Source organism: Gekko japonicus, unplaced genomic scaffold (genome assembly GCF_001447785.1).
Source record: "Gekko japonicus isolate JY-2015 unplaced genomic scaffold, Gekko_japonicus_V1.1 scaffold279, whole genome shotgun sequence".
NCBI lineage: Eukaryota > Metazoa > Chordata > Lepidosauria > Squamata > Gekkonidae > Gekko > Gekko japonicus.
In genome coordinates this window covers 1,347,436-1,363,221 of record NW_015162485.1, presented here as the reverse complement: position 1 = coordinate 1,363,221, position 15,786 = coordinate 1,347,436, and the positions used below count along the sequence as shown (strand labels likewise).

At 43.9% G+C, this 15,786-nt stretch overlaps 1 protein-coding gene across 1 annotated transcript in view; it reads right to left on the bottom strand.

Annotated features, from left to right (window-relative positions):
• Positions 1 to 10,293: 10,293 nt before the first annotated feature.
• The window catches only part of SPATA17 (spermatogenesis associated 17), a gene marked incomplete at its 3' end in the record, with an annotated part of 121,462 nt that continues 115,969 nt past the window's right edge, over positions 10,294 to 15,786 (bottom strand). Inside the window, 1 exon segment of the mRNA XM_015405926.1 lies at positions 10,294 to 10,429. Coding sequence (XP_015261412.1) covers positions 10,294 to 10,429 — 136 coding nt within the window.

Here is a 15,786-nt window from a genome sequence, read left to right as displayed (position 1 = left end):
ACAGTCCCTCGAAGCGGCGGTATTTAACACAGAACTTGCCCCAGCCCTTGATGGCCACCTCATTTTTCTGAAAGTCTCTGAGGGTGAAGCCGGCGGGCTCAAGGTGGCCCCCCCCCAATGGATAGACCCTCCAGAGAGTCTCTTTTGAAATTATGGAGATGGAGGACCCCATGTCCAGTTCCATCTTGCAAGGAACCCCCTCTATAAGCACAGTCACTTTTATCTTATGGGGGTGTACCGGGGCAACTTCAATACCTCATTCTGGCGGACGGCCGAGGTATGTAGTTCTGCGAATTCTTGGTGCATCGTGGTGCATTCTTGGTGGCCCCTGGCATGGCAGGCGTGAGGGATGTGGCCCATCTTACCACAGTTGTGGCAGGTTGCATTGCGGAAACGGCAGGAGCGATGTTCGTGGTCGTCTCCACAGCTGGTGCAGGGAGGCGGCGTGGTTGTCTTTGCAGGAAGCACGGGGACTGGGGGCGGACCTGATGGGCTTCCTCCTCGTCGGATGAGCAGGCGCTGAGCAGGAGAGCCCTCTTCTTGTCTGCGTCAGTGATTCCCTGGAACACGATGAAGAACTTCAGCCGCTCCACCCAGGTTTCCCAAAGCTCTGGGTGAATGGGGTCGAACTCCGGCAGATGTCCTGGAGCTGCAGCCATGGTAGCGATGATCCCAGTAGCGATGCGGTGTGCGAGGCTCAGAAGCTCGGGGCACAATGTGGTGCTGGAGGGCGCTGGGCTGGCTCAGTTGCCAGTGAAATATACTGGGTTCAGATGCGTTGAGTGATTAGCTCTTTGTTGATACATAATTATTTAATTAATTGCCAGTATTAATAAAATGAAACCATTTAAAACAAACAGCTTGATAGCTGTTTTGGAGTGAGCTTGAATCGTCAATTCAGACATGCCGGCTTCTTCCTAAAATTGCAATTGGATGGACCGTTGAGCTTGAAAAGCATATTTTATCCCAATCAGTGTGTAAAAGTAAAATTAGCTTTAACCAAGCCATGTTTCTCTGCTGTACAGTTTAGCTGTAATGATCCGCACACACTGCACTCACACATCAATTATGATAATCATAATCACAGTCGTTAAGCTGAATGTTCATTATTATCAGGATGCTGGTGACAGCAGATTCAATCATCGGGTGCAATGGGCAGGCAGTCACAGTCCCACCCAAGTTTCTGCAGACAGTGTTGTGCCACATTAAACCTATGATATGTTCCGCATCCCACTCCATTTCCAAAGCTGCAGACGGTAAAGGTCAACTTTATGTTCTGTGCAATATGCTTAGGTTCTCTAAATGAATTCTTTGGAATCCTGGATGTTTTTATGCTTTGCAGATAATAAAATTCTACTTAGGGCCAAATGTGCATGTGCAAGTAAGGCCTGTGGTTCTGCTGTAAGACAACGCTCAGCCAACAATGTATATCTTAAAATGTCACTTTCCAGTTTTGGAAAGAAGGAAAACATCAAGAATACTACATTAAAATAAGTTGTTTAAAATGCACATGCAAAACTAATGCAATTTTGATTAAATGCTCTAAGCTATCATTTCTGCTTCAGTGAATATGAACACGTGCAAGTGTTTTGGCAACTGAAAGATTATAGTATATCTGGTTCCCAACTGTCCATTTTTATAGGACATCGTTGTGGATTACATTCATGCTATTCATAGTTAATTGTGAAACATTACTTTTATTACAGAACCCTACTTGTTTGAGATTTGGGGCCAATGAAAATATTTGCTTGTAGTATGATGCTTAAAAAACACATATTATTTAACCTCAAACCTTTCACATATATAAAGTGATTTTGCCATGTAACAATTTACCCATGGGTTTGTTTTCTGCGAATTTATGTATTCAGTCATTCTTGGAAATGCAAATATGTGATACTAAGAATAAGGCTTGTTGTGGAAATAAATACAACGAGCTCTAGAAAGATGCTCTGGGCAGGTGCCCAGGCCTTGGGCACTCAATGTCAATTTGCTGTGGTGACTTCAGCAGGGCATAATGACACAGAGTCCACCATTTTCTCCAGAGGAACTGATCTTTGCTACCTGAGGAACAGTTGTAATTTTGAGTGATCTCCAGATCTCGCCTGGAGATTGGCAACAATGGTTCCCTATGAGGGAATGGCTGGTTTGGAGGGTGGAGTCTATGGCATTCTACCTGTCTGAGGTCCCACCCCTCCTCAAACCACACCCTCTCCAGGCTCCACCCCTCAAATCTCCAGGAACTTCCCAACTGGAGTTGGCAACCCTATCTCCTTCCCAGCCAATCATCAACCTACCTTTATTTCCCCCTCACTCTTCAGCTTTCCATCTCCCCCCCACCTGTAGCCTCTACTGTACTCTGAAGCCCTGACTGCCACATCACATTGGCTGTCATGGGGGGCATCTCAGCAGGATATAAGGACACAGAGTCCACCATTTTCTCCAGGGGAACTGATCTCTGCCATCTGGACAGCAATTGTAATTCTGTGATCTCCAGCCCTCACCTGGAGATTGGCAACAATAGTTTCCCAGGAGGAAAAGTAGTCTTTCTCTGCAATGGGGACCAAAGCAGGTAACATCATTCTCCTCTCCCCCTTTTTACTTGCACAACAACCCTGTAAGGTAGGTTAGGCTGAAAGGCTGGGACTGGTCCAAAATCACCCACTCAGCTTCTACAGCAAGAACCTGGATCTCAGAGACCCTGCTCTGAAGCACTGATGGCTACACCTCGGGTAGCCAAACTCCAGGTGGAGCCTGAAGATCACCAGGTATCACAACTGAACTCCAGACAACAGATCTCCCCCACCCACCCCGGAGAAAATAACTGCTTTGGAAGGTGGGCTTTATGGCATTCTGTTCAGCTGAGGCCTCTCCCTTCCCCAAACCCTGGCTTCCATAGACTCTACCAGAAAATCTCCAGGAATCTCCCTACCTGGAGCTGGCAACCCTATCCAGACTGGCTCCAATGAGTTCCTCACAACGGCCTGTGAAGGGTTTCCTTCCTTTGAACCAAGCTTCGTTGCCCACTGTGGCGAAAGGGGCTCCAGTTTACAACTCAGCTGTTCGCCTCCCACCCTTGTCCCGTGGGCGTATCTCACTCCTTAAGTTCTCTGCTGCCACTCACTGAATTGTCACAGCCTTTTTAGAGGGACACTGAGACCCCTCTGGCTGAATCTACCTATTTGGAGATGGAATCCCCAGTCTTTGGGAGATCCCTGGAAAGTTGGCAGCCCAAGGGTCTGACCTTTCCTTGCTTCCCTGGGCTACCCCCTCCCTTTGTTATTGTGCAGAGCGGGGGAGACTATGTGGTAAGAGCACAACACAGATTATTAGCCCAAATAGAAGATTTTATCTAAGTATTTACACAGCTATGGACCACACACACACACACTAAATAAATAAGGCACAGCTATAGGAGTAAGGACACACTATGAACCAACATGGCATATGTCTACAGGGGTTAAATACCTTTTTCCCCCCTACACACCGGCCTCTGGCTCTCTGCTCTAGCCTCTCTCTCTCTCTGGCCCAAGAGAGTAGGGAAACTTCCATTCATTCCCCAGTGCAGCCGACTGTGGAGTGGCTGAATTTCTGCTGTCTCCCAGGGTTCCCACTGTGGCCTGGACAGCCTGGTCAGCACAGGCAGCAGGAGCCTTTCCTAACCTCCTGTAGGACGAAGACGGCCTCCTCCCTGGATGGCCTGGAGTCTATATTGATGCTGCCCTGCCCCTTGGGACAGTCCCTCTTTTCCCGCTCTTTTTGGCCTTGGGGCAGCTGGGAATTGTAGTCCAGCAGATGAAGAAGCCCTATTCAACCCAGTGAGTGATACTACTACAGGCCCCTCTCTGGAACTACAGCTCAATTAAACCTTATGGCGGAACATTTTAAACAAACACAGGTAACTGCCATTTCGTTACACCTACCAACAGCCACTGAGGGAAACGTTACTCCCACACAGGAGGAAAGCAGGAGAAGCATCTTCGTCAAGAGAGTGGCTGAAGGGAGAGTGGGCGGGGAAAAGAAGCAGACCCAGCACCCGGCCAATGGCACGCGAGTACTCTTGAGTGGCGGCTGGTGGGCCAATGGCTGAGGGAGAGCATTTTACAGCCAATGGGAGCACATGGAATGTTGCCACTTTAAAACAGCATTATTATAGAGGGAGATTACCAATGGGCATCTCTCAGATTTACAGTTCACAAGACACAGGAAAAACTGAATCTGGAAAGGAAACCATATCAGTGGCAACCACCGGCTCTGTAACATCTATAGATGCTCCCCATATGTGAACTAGGAATGGATGGCAGAGCTAGCAGTGACCACTTTCTGTTTCACCTATTTTTAAAGCCCATGTGAAAGCCACAGTCCTTCAGCCAATTAACAAAATGGTGGCTCGGATCTGGGAGACCCATATTCAAATTCTAAATCAGCCCTGTAACTAAGGGCAACTTCTCACTACACATTTTGCACTTGGATCCTTATTTCCCCCCTCTTACAGCCTAATCCAGTTCACAAAGCAACTCACAACATAATAAAAATCCCAACAGAACAAATATAAACACAATAACAAGAACCACAGAAACCAGCAGATTGATGAACAGGATCTACAGAAGCTGGTTAATCAGCAAAAAGCTGAGTAAAGAGCCACTGATTCTTACTCAAGGAGAAAGCAATCCTAATCAGGTGTACTGAGAATCCTACTCAGATCTATCCGATGGGCTTACTCTCAGGAAGGTGTTTTTAGGATTACATTCTTAGTTTTGACTCATGAAAGGCTAAATGTACAATTTTCTAGTGACCATAGGCACAGAAAAACATTTCTTAACAGATTGGTGTAATCTGTGCAGCTATGCATATAGTTTCTGAACCACTACAGAAACACAATAGATGTCACCACTTTTAACATAATGCCAGGTCATGTGGAATTCTGAATGTGTAAATATTTTTGCATGCCTATGCATCCTGTATAAATTGGCCCTAGTTTTGTCTAAATCTGCTTCTAGGCTTCTGTTTCTCAAATAGGAGTTTCCCATGTCACATAGCAACACCATTACTGGAGCTGATTAGAGTTTCAAAAGAGTCTGAGATGTGGTAGGAGAGCCTTCTATTCAAAGACAAAAAGAAAAAAATCCCACAGAGCACATGCAAGGTTTGATTAAAGAACCTCCTTGAATTGTAGTTAAAAAGAATTTAAACGAAGACTCTTCACTTTAACCAAAGAATCTCCTTCAGTCCTACTCTCAATGAATTATGAATTATCGTTAAAATAATTTTAACTGTGGCTATTCATGAGAAATAATTTTTAGCTGATTAATCATCTATCTTTAAAATGGTTAATTATTCTAACTACAGTTACAAGGCAATTCTAGAAGGGGGCAAATTGGAATAAGGACCCGACTGACCCCCTAGGCCAGTGTAACTCTGAGTTACAGAGTTACTCTGAGTTACACGGGCATAAGGGCAGTGTACACTGGTGCAGGGAACTAGTGGCACTGCACCACTGAGTCCCACCAGCACAGGAGTGTCACAGCCGCACTCCGGCAGAGCAACAGAACAACCTCCACTGCCAGTGGAGCATGGCAGCAGTTAGGTGGCTTCCAAAGTGTTTTCAGTGTGAGAACGCCCCCTCCCACCCCTGAGCAGGCACAAAGGTGTGCTGGCAAAAATGGCACCATAGCCCATTGACAGTCGTGATAATTTCAGATCCACTCCCCTCCCCACAGCTGCAGCCACACCCATGGAACCCCAAACAGCTCAGGAAACCGACTAAGTGCACACCCAATCAGCACAATTCCCCACTCCAGCTGTGCCCCTCCTCAGGTAGATAAAAAGGTGGAGAGAATAATGTAAGCTGCTTTGGTCCCCACTGTGGAGAAAGACTGTAATTTTCCTAGGTAGAGGCTGTGGGGGAGGGGTGTGGAGATGGAAAGCTGAAGACAGAGAGGCAGATAAAGGTAGGTTGGCTGTTGGGTGGGAAGGAAATTGTGTTGCAGACATTTGTGGGGTGGAGCCTGGGGAGGGTGGGATTTGAGGAGGGAAGGAACTACAGATCACTATAATGCCATAGACTTCACCCTCCAAACCATACATGGAGGAGAGAGAGAAAGAAAGAAAGGGGGGGCAGAAGGGAGAAAGAGAGTGAGAGAGGTAGAGGGAGACAGGAGGAAGCAAAGGTGTGAGGAATAGGATAACCATCCCGCAAGTTTCTTGTGGGTCTCCACTTGTCTATATATCTAATAGCCAAGTTGCCCCCTCTGTGCGGATATCTAAATATGCACATTGGGGGCACTTGGGGGGCAGAGAGATTTCCCTGCACACTTGGAGCAGTCTCCAGGTGTGCAGAAAAATCTAAAAATTTGAAAGAAGTATACGGGGGATATTTAAATCCCCCCAAAAGTAAAAGAGTATTCCCTGAGCATGCACAGAGAATGCCCTGGCAACTGTCTCACCGCCACTGCCACTGCCACTGAGACAGAAGGGGGTGGGAGAAGGCTTGGTGGGCCGGTGGCTGTGAGCTGGGGGGAGAGGGGGGAAGGAGATGGCTTGGCAGGCCGAGCTCGGACTGAGCTCAGGCCTCGCCGTGGGTGCAGGGGGTGGGTGGGAGAAGGCTTGGCGGGCCAATGACTGTGAGCCGCTCAGGCCTCGCTGCTGCCACCGGGTGAGGAGAGGGAAAAGAAAAAGCTTGGTGGGCCGAGCTCAGGCATCGCTGTGGGTGTGGGGGGGAGAAGGCTTACTTGCGGCTGCTTCCTCCTCCTCCACGTGGAGCTCCCTCCGCGAATATCGCGGGTCCCCCTTCTTGTCACTATCTAATGTTAAGTGACAAAGGCTGCACTCCCAAGTACAATTACTTGGGAGTAAGCCACACTGAATACAATGGAACATACTTCTGAGCAGCCCTGTTTAGGATTGCTCTCACAGGCCACAGTCCTATCCACATTTACCTCAGAGTAAGTCCTAACTAAACTCAATGGGATTTACTTTTGAGAAAATCTTTTTAGGACTGCTGTCAGATTGCTCTGTGCAGATTTAGGCTACTTTAAATGCCATGGACCTCCAGAGCCCTGTGCAGGTCCAAGAAACAGCCCCCTTTAGCTATTACTGATTAATACAGTTATGATCAAGAGGTCAATACCTTGTGCAAAAATAATTTAAGTTCCATTCTACGAGACTGTAAAGACTAAGGGTGTCCAGCATGCTGTAATTCCCTACCTCAAGATATAAAATCATGCTGCAATGTAGCCAGACCTGGTGTGTAATAAACTTTTTCTGTAATCTATTTTAACTTGAGTCCACAGGGAGGTTACATAAAATCAGAACTGTTTGCTTCCCCAAGCTGACACGAACTTACAAAAGCAGCTGAGAAGTAATTGTTCAATTGTTTTCTTTCCATTTCATGCTTTGTGGCTGATGATCTACATGAGTTCAGTTCTTAAACTTTTGACATCCTATCCCATATTGAATTCCTTCCACCCAACAGCTATTATAAGTTTTGAGAAACATCAAGGTTTATAGTTAGAAATTCTGAAAGGTTTTTCTGGCACATGTCAATGAGGAAAATGTCTGAACGCAGCAACATATTTTCACTCATGTTTGAATGTGGTCACACAAAAAAGGAGAAAGTAAAGGTTGAGCAATTTTGTTTCTTTTGTTCCTGCTACCGAAATATCCCACAGTTTCTCTCGTTCTAACCTGTTTCACGGTCATATAATGAAGAACAGCACACAAAACATGGTACCAATTTGGGCTGCAAATGCATGCATAAAGCTCCCTCTCCTGTAAGGGCTTCTCCATTCTTTTTAATGAAAGGGCGGCTTATTAAGCCAATAGTAAAAGCAACTTCAGACTTTAGTGTCTTCACAGTATAAGAAGCAACTCAGTTTTATAAAACCTGGACCACAGTGCTGAGAATCGTGCATACCTTGAGTTGCCAACTCAGGACTGTGAAATTCTTGGAGATTTGGGGGTGGAGCCCAGGGAGGGTGGCATTTGGGGAGAGACCTCAGTGGGGTATAATACCATACAGTCCACCTACCAAAACAGCCATTTTCTCCAGGGGAACTGATCTTGGTAGTCTGGACATTTGCTGCAATTCTGGGCGGTCTCTAGGCCCCATTTGAAGGTTGGCAACCCTAAATTGGATCCTACATCCATGAGCAGAAGGCACTTTAGAACATGGATCTTTTCTGCCAGCAGCCCAAGATTTACAAGAGCCTTGTACCAGGAATCTTGTGCCGAGGTTGGGTTGCAGTGAGAAGGGGAAATTGGGTGAAAAAGCTCCTTCGTGTTTTTCCACCAGTGGAATTTCCACTGATACAAAGGGCTCAATTGACAGAAAGGGAAGTGAAGGAGTTTTTCCTAGTTGTTCTTCATCACTGACGTTCTCCTCATATCCATGGAATTTTCCCAGGAGTTTCTTGTAACCCCCTTGGGAGGTTCTAGCTATACCTTGTGGCTAATAGCCTTCAAATAAGTCAGAGGGCACTGACGTCACCAAAAAACAACAACATTTTAATAACATTTTACAAACTCACACTCGCCAGTTGGAGCAGGCAAGAACAGTTGGAGCAGGGAGTCGCTCATCCATGGAGATCTCCCATGGAAGGGTGAGGGGCTCCAGCAGCAACAGGGCAAGGGGATGGGTGAGTGAGTGCCGACATGCTCTGGAAGCTGAGCGCCATGGAGCTGGCCTCTGCTGGTCCTCTGGCTGGGCACCCAAACACAGGAGGAGGAGGAAAACACACCCTGGCCCAGATCACACAGCGCAACTGCCTCGGTCCCGCGGAAAGTTCCTGCACTGTCAAAGACCACCTGCCCCTCCTTGCCTGCTGGCCCACCTGCCTGGCTGCATCATGCTGCTTCCTGCAGTGGCAACACTCAAGAAGGGGCAGCGGTGGCAGGGAAGCAAGCTGCGCTTGGGGTAGGGGAGGCGGTGGTTCAGCTTCTGTGGAAAGGGGAAAGTAATGTTCAGTGTCGCTTGGGGCTAGAGGGCTCCTCATCCTAGCCTCGCGGGAAGAGCAGAGGGGACAAAAGGCTTCCTTTAACAAGATGATGCAATGTTGAACACCTACCCCAACTACTAGAAAAAACTTCACAAGCCGTGCTTGGGGAAGGGGCAGCAGGGGGAAGCAAGCTGCACTTGGGAAGGGACAGCGGCAGAGGGCCTGGGCTAGATGGAAGTTGGGGGACCTTGTTAGGAAGTGGGGGGCCGGGCCCCAAAATAACCCAATATAGCTACGGGCCTGATACAGAGAGAGTAGAGTGGGAGTTGAGGAACTCTGCAGTCTGCCCAAACAGAGAGCCTTTTACCAGTGCCCCAAAGTGCTGGTAAGTGTAAAGATCCATTTGGGTGGTGACAATACCAAGACTGGTGAGCAAAAGGCAAAGAAGCTGGAAAATGCCCTCTCACACACAACATATGCACATGACCACTGTTCCCTCTAAGCTGAGTTAGTGTGAGCTAGCTCATAGTTTTTCAGCTTCAAGCTCACAGATTTTTGCCTGAGCTCAGGAAGGATGGCTCCAGAGCAAACTAATTTATCCAGTAGAGAAAGTGTTCGCTCACAACTTCAATGCCAGTAGCTCACAAAGTAGAATTCTCGCTCACAAGACTCCACAGCTTAGAGGGAACATTGCACATGACAGTTCACAGAACGAACCCAGAGATTTTCCAGTCATTCGTCTTGAAAGGCGACCTAAAGAATTATTGTATCAGAACTAGGATTTGGAGAATCAGTGTGCACAAACATGGTTATGTCAGCAGGCCAAGGTAGATGGAGGAGAGAAGCCACGGCTGCTTCATCTCTGGGTTCAATGTGGAATTTAAAGGCCTCTATTCCAGGTTATAATCTGAAGCTACACTTACACAATCAAATGCGTTTTTAAATCTCAAATTTGGATAAAACTGCAAGACCGCAAATCATAATTCTGTGGGAGCAAACGCCTCTGCAGCTCTACACAGAAAGTGTAAAAAATGCATCATTATTAAATGAAACACTGAATTTCCAATCTATGCCATTGTGCATTTCTAACATCATGTTTCAAAATATTATTAAAAGCTCATTCTATTACTTAACATTTAAAAACTTTCAACCAATAATATTCTATCAGATATACAGAAGGAAATTTATTTTGTAGCCTGCTTTTAAGTAACCTTTACCTTACCAAGATCACTGCATAGCTTCTCAATAATTTCAAAGAGCTTTTATTTCATTTCAGTGGAAACTGATTCAGTGGAGTGATTTTGATATGTTTAAAAAGTCTACAAAGCTATAACTTTGCTTCAGTTTTACTATAACTCACCTTGTTTGTTATCCATCTCTCTCTATGTTGTTCTCGAAAGAATTTCAGTCCATAATTTTCTTTGCCATATTTACTTGATCTTTGCATTGATGGGATATACTTATGTGGTTTGTGGCACGATGCAAATGGTAAAAATCTGAAAGGTGAAACATATATATGTGTGTATTCATTTTATTATTCTGCTGCTATATTATATAAGTAAAGAGGAAAACATTGCAAAAGATGAGAATGTTCGCCCCCATAACAACTTTTCGGCATTCATAATCTATAATTGTTACTACATGGCTAATGGATGCATTTTCAAGATGATTTTCCTTCTTTCGTTCATACTCTTCAGTCTATATAACATGGATACATAGTTTTTGTTTGACAAAATGTCATGTTTTTAAAGTGAAAATAATGGAGATTTGCCCCAAGTAGAAGGAAAGCAGCACAGTTATGGATAACAGATTATGTAGTAGTAACAAGAACTTTATACTTTTGTAAAAGGAGGGGCCTATGAAGAGGAAGCAACAGAATATTATGTCCAGACAGTTGGTTTCTCCTCCAGTAAGACTGCATTGCTGATATCATTATTTCTAGTCTTGCTCTATTATCCCCATTCTCATCTTTCAAACACTGTAAGGGGAGATTAGGGATCATGGCAGATCTTGACCTTGGCCTTGATGGGCAATTCAAAGATACTTTTTAAAAAATCACGTCATTTGTGCATTGCCTTTCTCCAGGGACACAAAGTGGCATACATTCGTTTTCCTCTCCTCCATTCTATCCTCACAACAACCCTGTGAGGTAAATTAGCCTGAAAATATGTGACTGGCCCAAGGTAACCCAGAGAACTTCCATGGCAGAGTGGGGCTTTGAACCTGGGTCTCCCAGATCCTAGTCTACCACTCTAATCACTACACCATGATGCCTTTGACCCTGATGGGTACTGCTACCAACCTTATGATTTCAGCTGCCTCACCTTAATGTGGACTACTGCCAACCCTATGATTTCCTGGTCTTTTCTATTCTGTGTTTATTTATTACACCCTGCCTTTCTACCTAATCAGGACCACCAACGTGGCTAACAAGTGCATCAGAAAACTAGTTAAATACTTTTATAAAACACAGGGACAACAGTTAAAACATAAGTCAGGATGGAGGTGAGTCGGACAACCAGACTAAGACCTGGATCCTACATCTTCTGTTCCATGTGCATTTCTCTTCATCCATTGCGGAGGTGGTCTTCTACTGCAGGGAACATTCTTCTTGTGCTACGCACTCTGGAGCTTCTTGGGAAAAAATGGTATTACACAAGCAGACATGCCTAGTGCCAGAGGAGGCACGCTTCACAGAGGAGGATGGCCTCTGCAATGGACAAAAAGAAGTGCATGTGGAGCAAGGGCATAGGATCTAGACGAGGGAGGCAAACTCCATAGGTGCAACTGTATCTTTCCAATGTCAGGTAATACATGCCATGGTAGATTTCAGGCATACAGCTGCTAAGACTGACATCAAATCAATAATGAGAGAGAGAGAGAGGTTATAACAGTGGTAAACGATGTGAGCAAAAAAGGTTTAGGTGAGAGACAGCTGCTTGCACACTGGATGAGATACCAAACATGATGCCATAATACTGACGTGACTGTAGAATGGCAATTACGTATGTCTACATTTTTCCTGAGAATAAATGCACTTATGAAAGAAGTAGAGAATGGAATCACACCCTAAATTATTAGGTCGTTAAAGTATTAAATGTCTGTACCTACAGGTTAAAACGTTATCTTCTTCAGATGCATGTCATAAAGAAAGATTAAAATGTTATTTTCCTAGATACAGATTATAAAATAAATCAAACAACCCTGAAAAAAGAGAAAGGGAACAGGGGTTTTCTGTTTTTTAAGAGGAGACAATATTAAGATTTTAACTGCTGTGTATAACTTTTGAGAAGGCACCTGGGGAAAAAAAACCCTTGCCTTCTTATTTTTACTAACTTGCTAAATTCTATTTTAAAATCCTTTATTGTAAAAGGTTTATATTTTATCAACAGTAAATTACATCAATAAACCTTCCTTGTGGAGAAACAAATTGGTCTTTATTAGCATCTGGCCAGTCAAATTGCCCATAAAGAATTCCAAAGCAAGGGCTCTTGAAAATTAACAAAACAAAAGCACAGAAGTAGCCGAGCTTTAAATTATACAAAGCTAGAGAAGCATGTATATACTCATGGGACAGGTGGCTCTCATATAAGACAGATTATAGCACTTCCAGGGCTAATTTGCACATGGGATGGACATCACACACACAAAAAATTAATGTGGCCCCAATGTCCCTGAGTATACATAGGAGGTGGTGAAAGCCGGCTGCTCCACTTACAGTTTTTATCACTTCTGAATTGCATTTTAATAGTACATTTTTCTTTTGTTCAGACATGAAAGAAAATTGGCTCTCTCAGGGGATTGGACGATGACTGAAATGACAAGGCTAGTAGCCTAGGAATTTGCCCATGAATGCCTGAAATGTAGGGTAGGCTTAATACACAGAACAAAGTGCTTAAAAAACCTTTATAATAGCAAATTTGATATTAAACAGCAGGGACAATTTTTCTGGTTTATTTTGTTATTGAAACAAATGAGGATTCCTTCAAGAACATTATTTGTAAAAACTCGATGGCCTTGTTTTTATCATCAAAAGACATGGAAAATAGCCCAGGGTAGAAACATATATTGCAAATATTTAACGAAAATAATGGATTTCACAATCTAATTAAATTCTGTGATTCAAGTTAAAATACATAATGGAACAGCTACTACCTTGGCTGATGCCCTAAGATTTGAATATTGGACTGTCAGAACAAAATGGCATTGGTACTATATTTGAAGCTTGGGAGCTGCATTTTACATAAATTCAGAATTTAAGACTTCCCTACTACAAAATGTGGGATTAAACTGGAGAGTATCCCATGCCCCAAACACAATTGTTACAGCCTCCAAAGCAGAAAGAAACTGGATAACCTGAGCACAAATTGTTTACATTTGGTCTTTCTGCTTTAGAGGCTCTACTTTCTTCCTGGTATTATATTCACTATGACCTACGCCAGTCTGGTCCCAAATCAGTCTGAGTTCCTGTACCCATTCACAGGATCTATCCCCATCCCTATTGGATTCTACTTAGATTTGTGGATCACGAGTTGGGCATGCCGCTACTAGAAGGTACTGTGATAAATCCTGCAAATCTTTTCAAAGGGATATAAACTGGGAATATTAAGGATTAATGTAGACATAATAAAACGGTGGTAGTGACACACCCTTCCACATACACATCACCATAAAGTGTGTGTGACTTCTGAAAGCATACATTTTATGTCATTAATTTCTCTTCCTTTCATTACAAGATACCAGGATAAGTAAATGGTTATCTTTATTTTGCTTTTCTGAGCTACACATAATTTGTTATATAACAATGGCATGCTGAAAAAGAAATAGGAAATACATCATAAGGTCATCTCTAATATCTTGTCTTTCAATAAGTGAAAATGTTGTTTAGAGACTTCATTCAGTAGTACATTGAATACATCATAGTTACTAATTTTCATACTGTATACATTGCATTTTCTGATATAAAACTTAGAATTATTGCGCTGTTTTGGTTTTAATCCAACTCTGCAGTAGAAGTAAAAGCATCAGAAAAATGCTAGCCTAGTTCTTGTATAAAGCAAAAGAAACAGAGACCATTACTTTGCAGAGAAGTTCTAGAACTTCTTAATTATATACAGAATTATTATCTACATCCCCAGTGTTATAAAGTACCAGAACTTCATTAGAAAAATTAAGCTGGAAAAATGAAGGCACCACTTTGTAAATTTCCACTGGAAATTAGCTAGAAGAGGCAGAGGAATACTGGATCAAAAGAGGGTAATCATGCTTAACTGTGCCCTAGAGCACCCGCATGTATAATACGATTTGCACAGTAACTACCTCTCCTATTACTGCTTGTTTGGAGTATTCTGTGTTAATGGGGTTAGCTAATTTAGTATTTTAACTTAAAAAGGCTCTGCTGATTAATAAATGTTGCACACTGTGCTAGTAATTAAAATAAATGGAAGAGTTACAAACAGAAGTTGAATTGTTAAGAAAACATTATCTGAAAATATATGATAATCCCTGTTTATCATAATACAATAATAGTCCTGAAAATATGCAAATGGCTAAAGTTGCAAAGCATGTGAAAAACCAGACCTAACTTGAAAAAAGTTTTAGATGCACTTGATTTTTAATACATAACATTCAGTGTTCATTTTCACGATGGCCCACTGCTCTTCAAATACCCAATACAGAGAAGGCATCATGTGTCCAGTGTAGCCCCCCTCCCAAGGTGGCTGTCAATTTCAGCCATTGGTAGTCATTCACATACGCTTCTGCTGTTGGCATAGGAACAGTGTAGGCAAAAGGATTCTGTCTGAATAATTCCTAGGACTGGTTCTGGACATCCTGCACCTTGAGTTTGTACATATACAAGTACTTAATGCTGCACATGCAGCTTTCTACAACAGATTGGGGGGTATGTAAGTAGCATTTTGTCAGCGCTGTTTACCCGTTTGGGAAGTTTGGTGGATCAAATCCAGGCCCTCACTTTCCATTTCTGCTTCTTTCTCCAAAGCGACACTGGTAGATTCAGATTCGGGCTGTTTTTGTATCAGGAACTCCTTTGCATATTAGGCGACACACCCCTAATGTAGCCAATCCTCCAAGAGCTTACAGAGCTCTTTCTACAGGGGCTCCTGTAAGCTCTTGGACGATTGGCTACATTAGGGGTGCGCCACCTAATATGCAAAGGAGTTCCTGATACAAAAAGAGCCCTGTTTAAATGCACAATTTGAGCTGTCAAAGATGACACTGTCAAAAACTTTGGGGGCTTCCAGGCAGGGCCGGCCCCAGGTATTTTTGCACACTAGGCGAGGCTCCCTTCTGGCGCCCCCCCCCCCCCCCTGGGCCCCCCACTTTTCACTGCGCCCACCAATTTTCAAACATCTTGAAAAATCCTGTTAATTGTGATGTTGAAATTTAAGTTTCTTTAGCCAGTTTGCCAATTTGCCAGTTTGGTGTAGTGGTTGAGTGCACAGACTCTACTCTGGGAGAACCGGGTTTGATTCCCCACTTCTCCACTAGCACCTGGCTGGATGGCCTTGGGCAAGCTGTAGCTCTGATAAGAGCTGTTCTTGAAAAAGAGCAGTTTCTGTCAGAGCTCTCTCAGCCCCACCTACCTCACAGGGTGTCTGTTGTGGGGAGGGGAAGGGAAAGGAGTTTGTAAGCCGCTCTGAGACTCCTTTGGGTAGTGAATGGCCATGGGGTATAAGTCCAATCTCTTCTCTTCTTCTTTAATGTTTCATAAGAACCCAGCATCACTGTTAATCAGAAACCAGCTGATCTATAGTATCTCAAAAAGCCCTGACCCAAGTTCTAACCAATCTCATCCTTTAATTGGAAGGGATTTGCCCAGGAGACAGAAAGG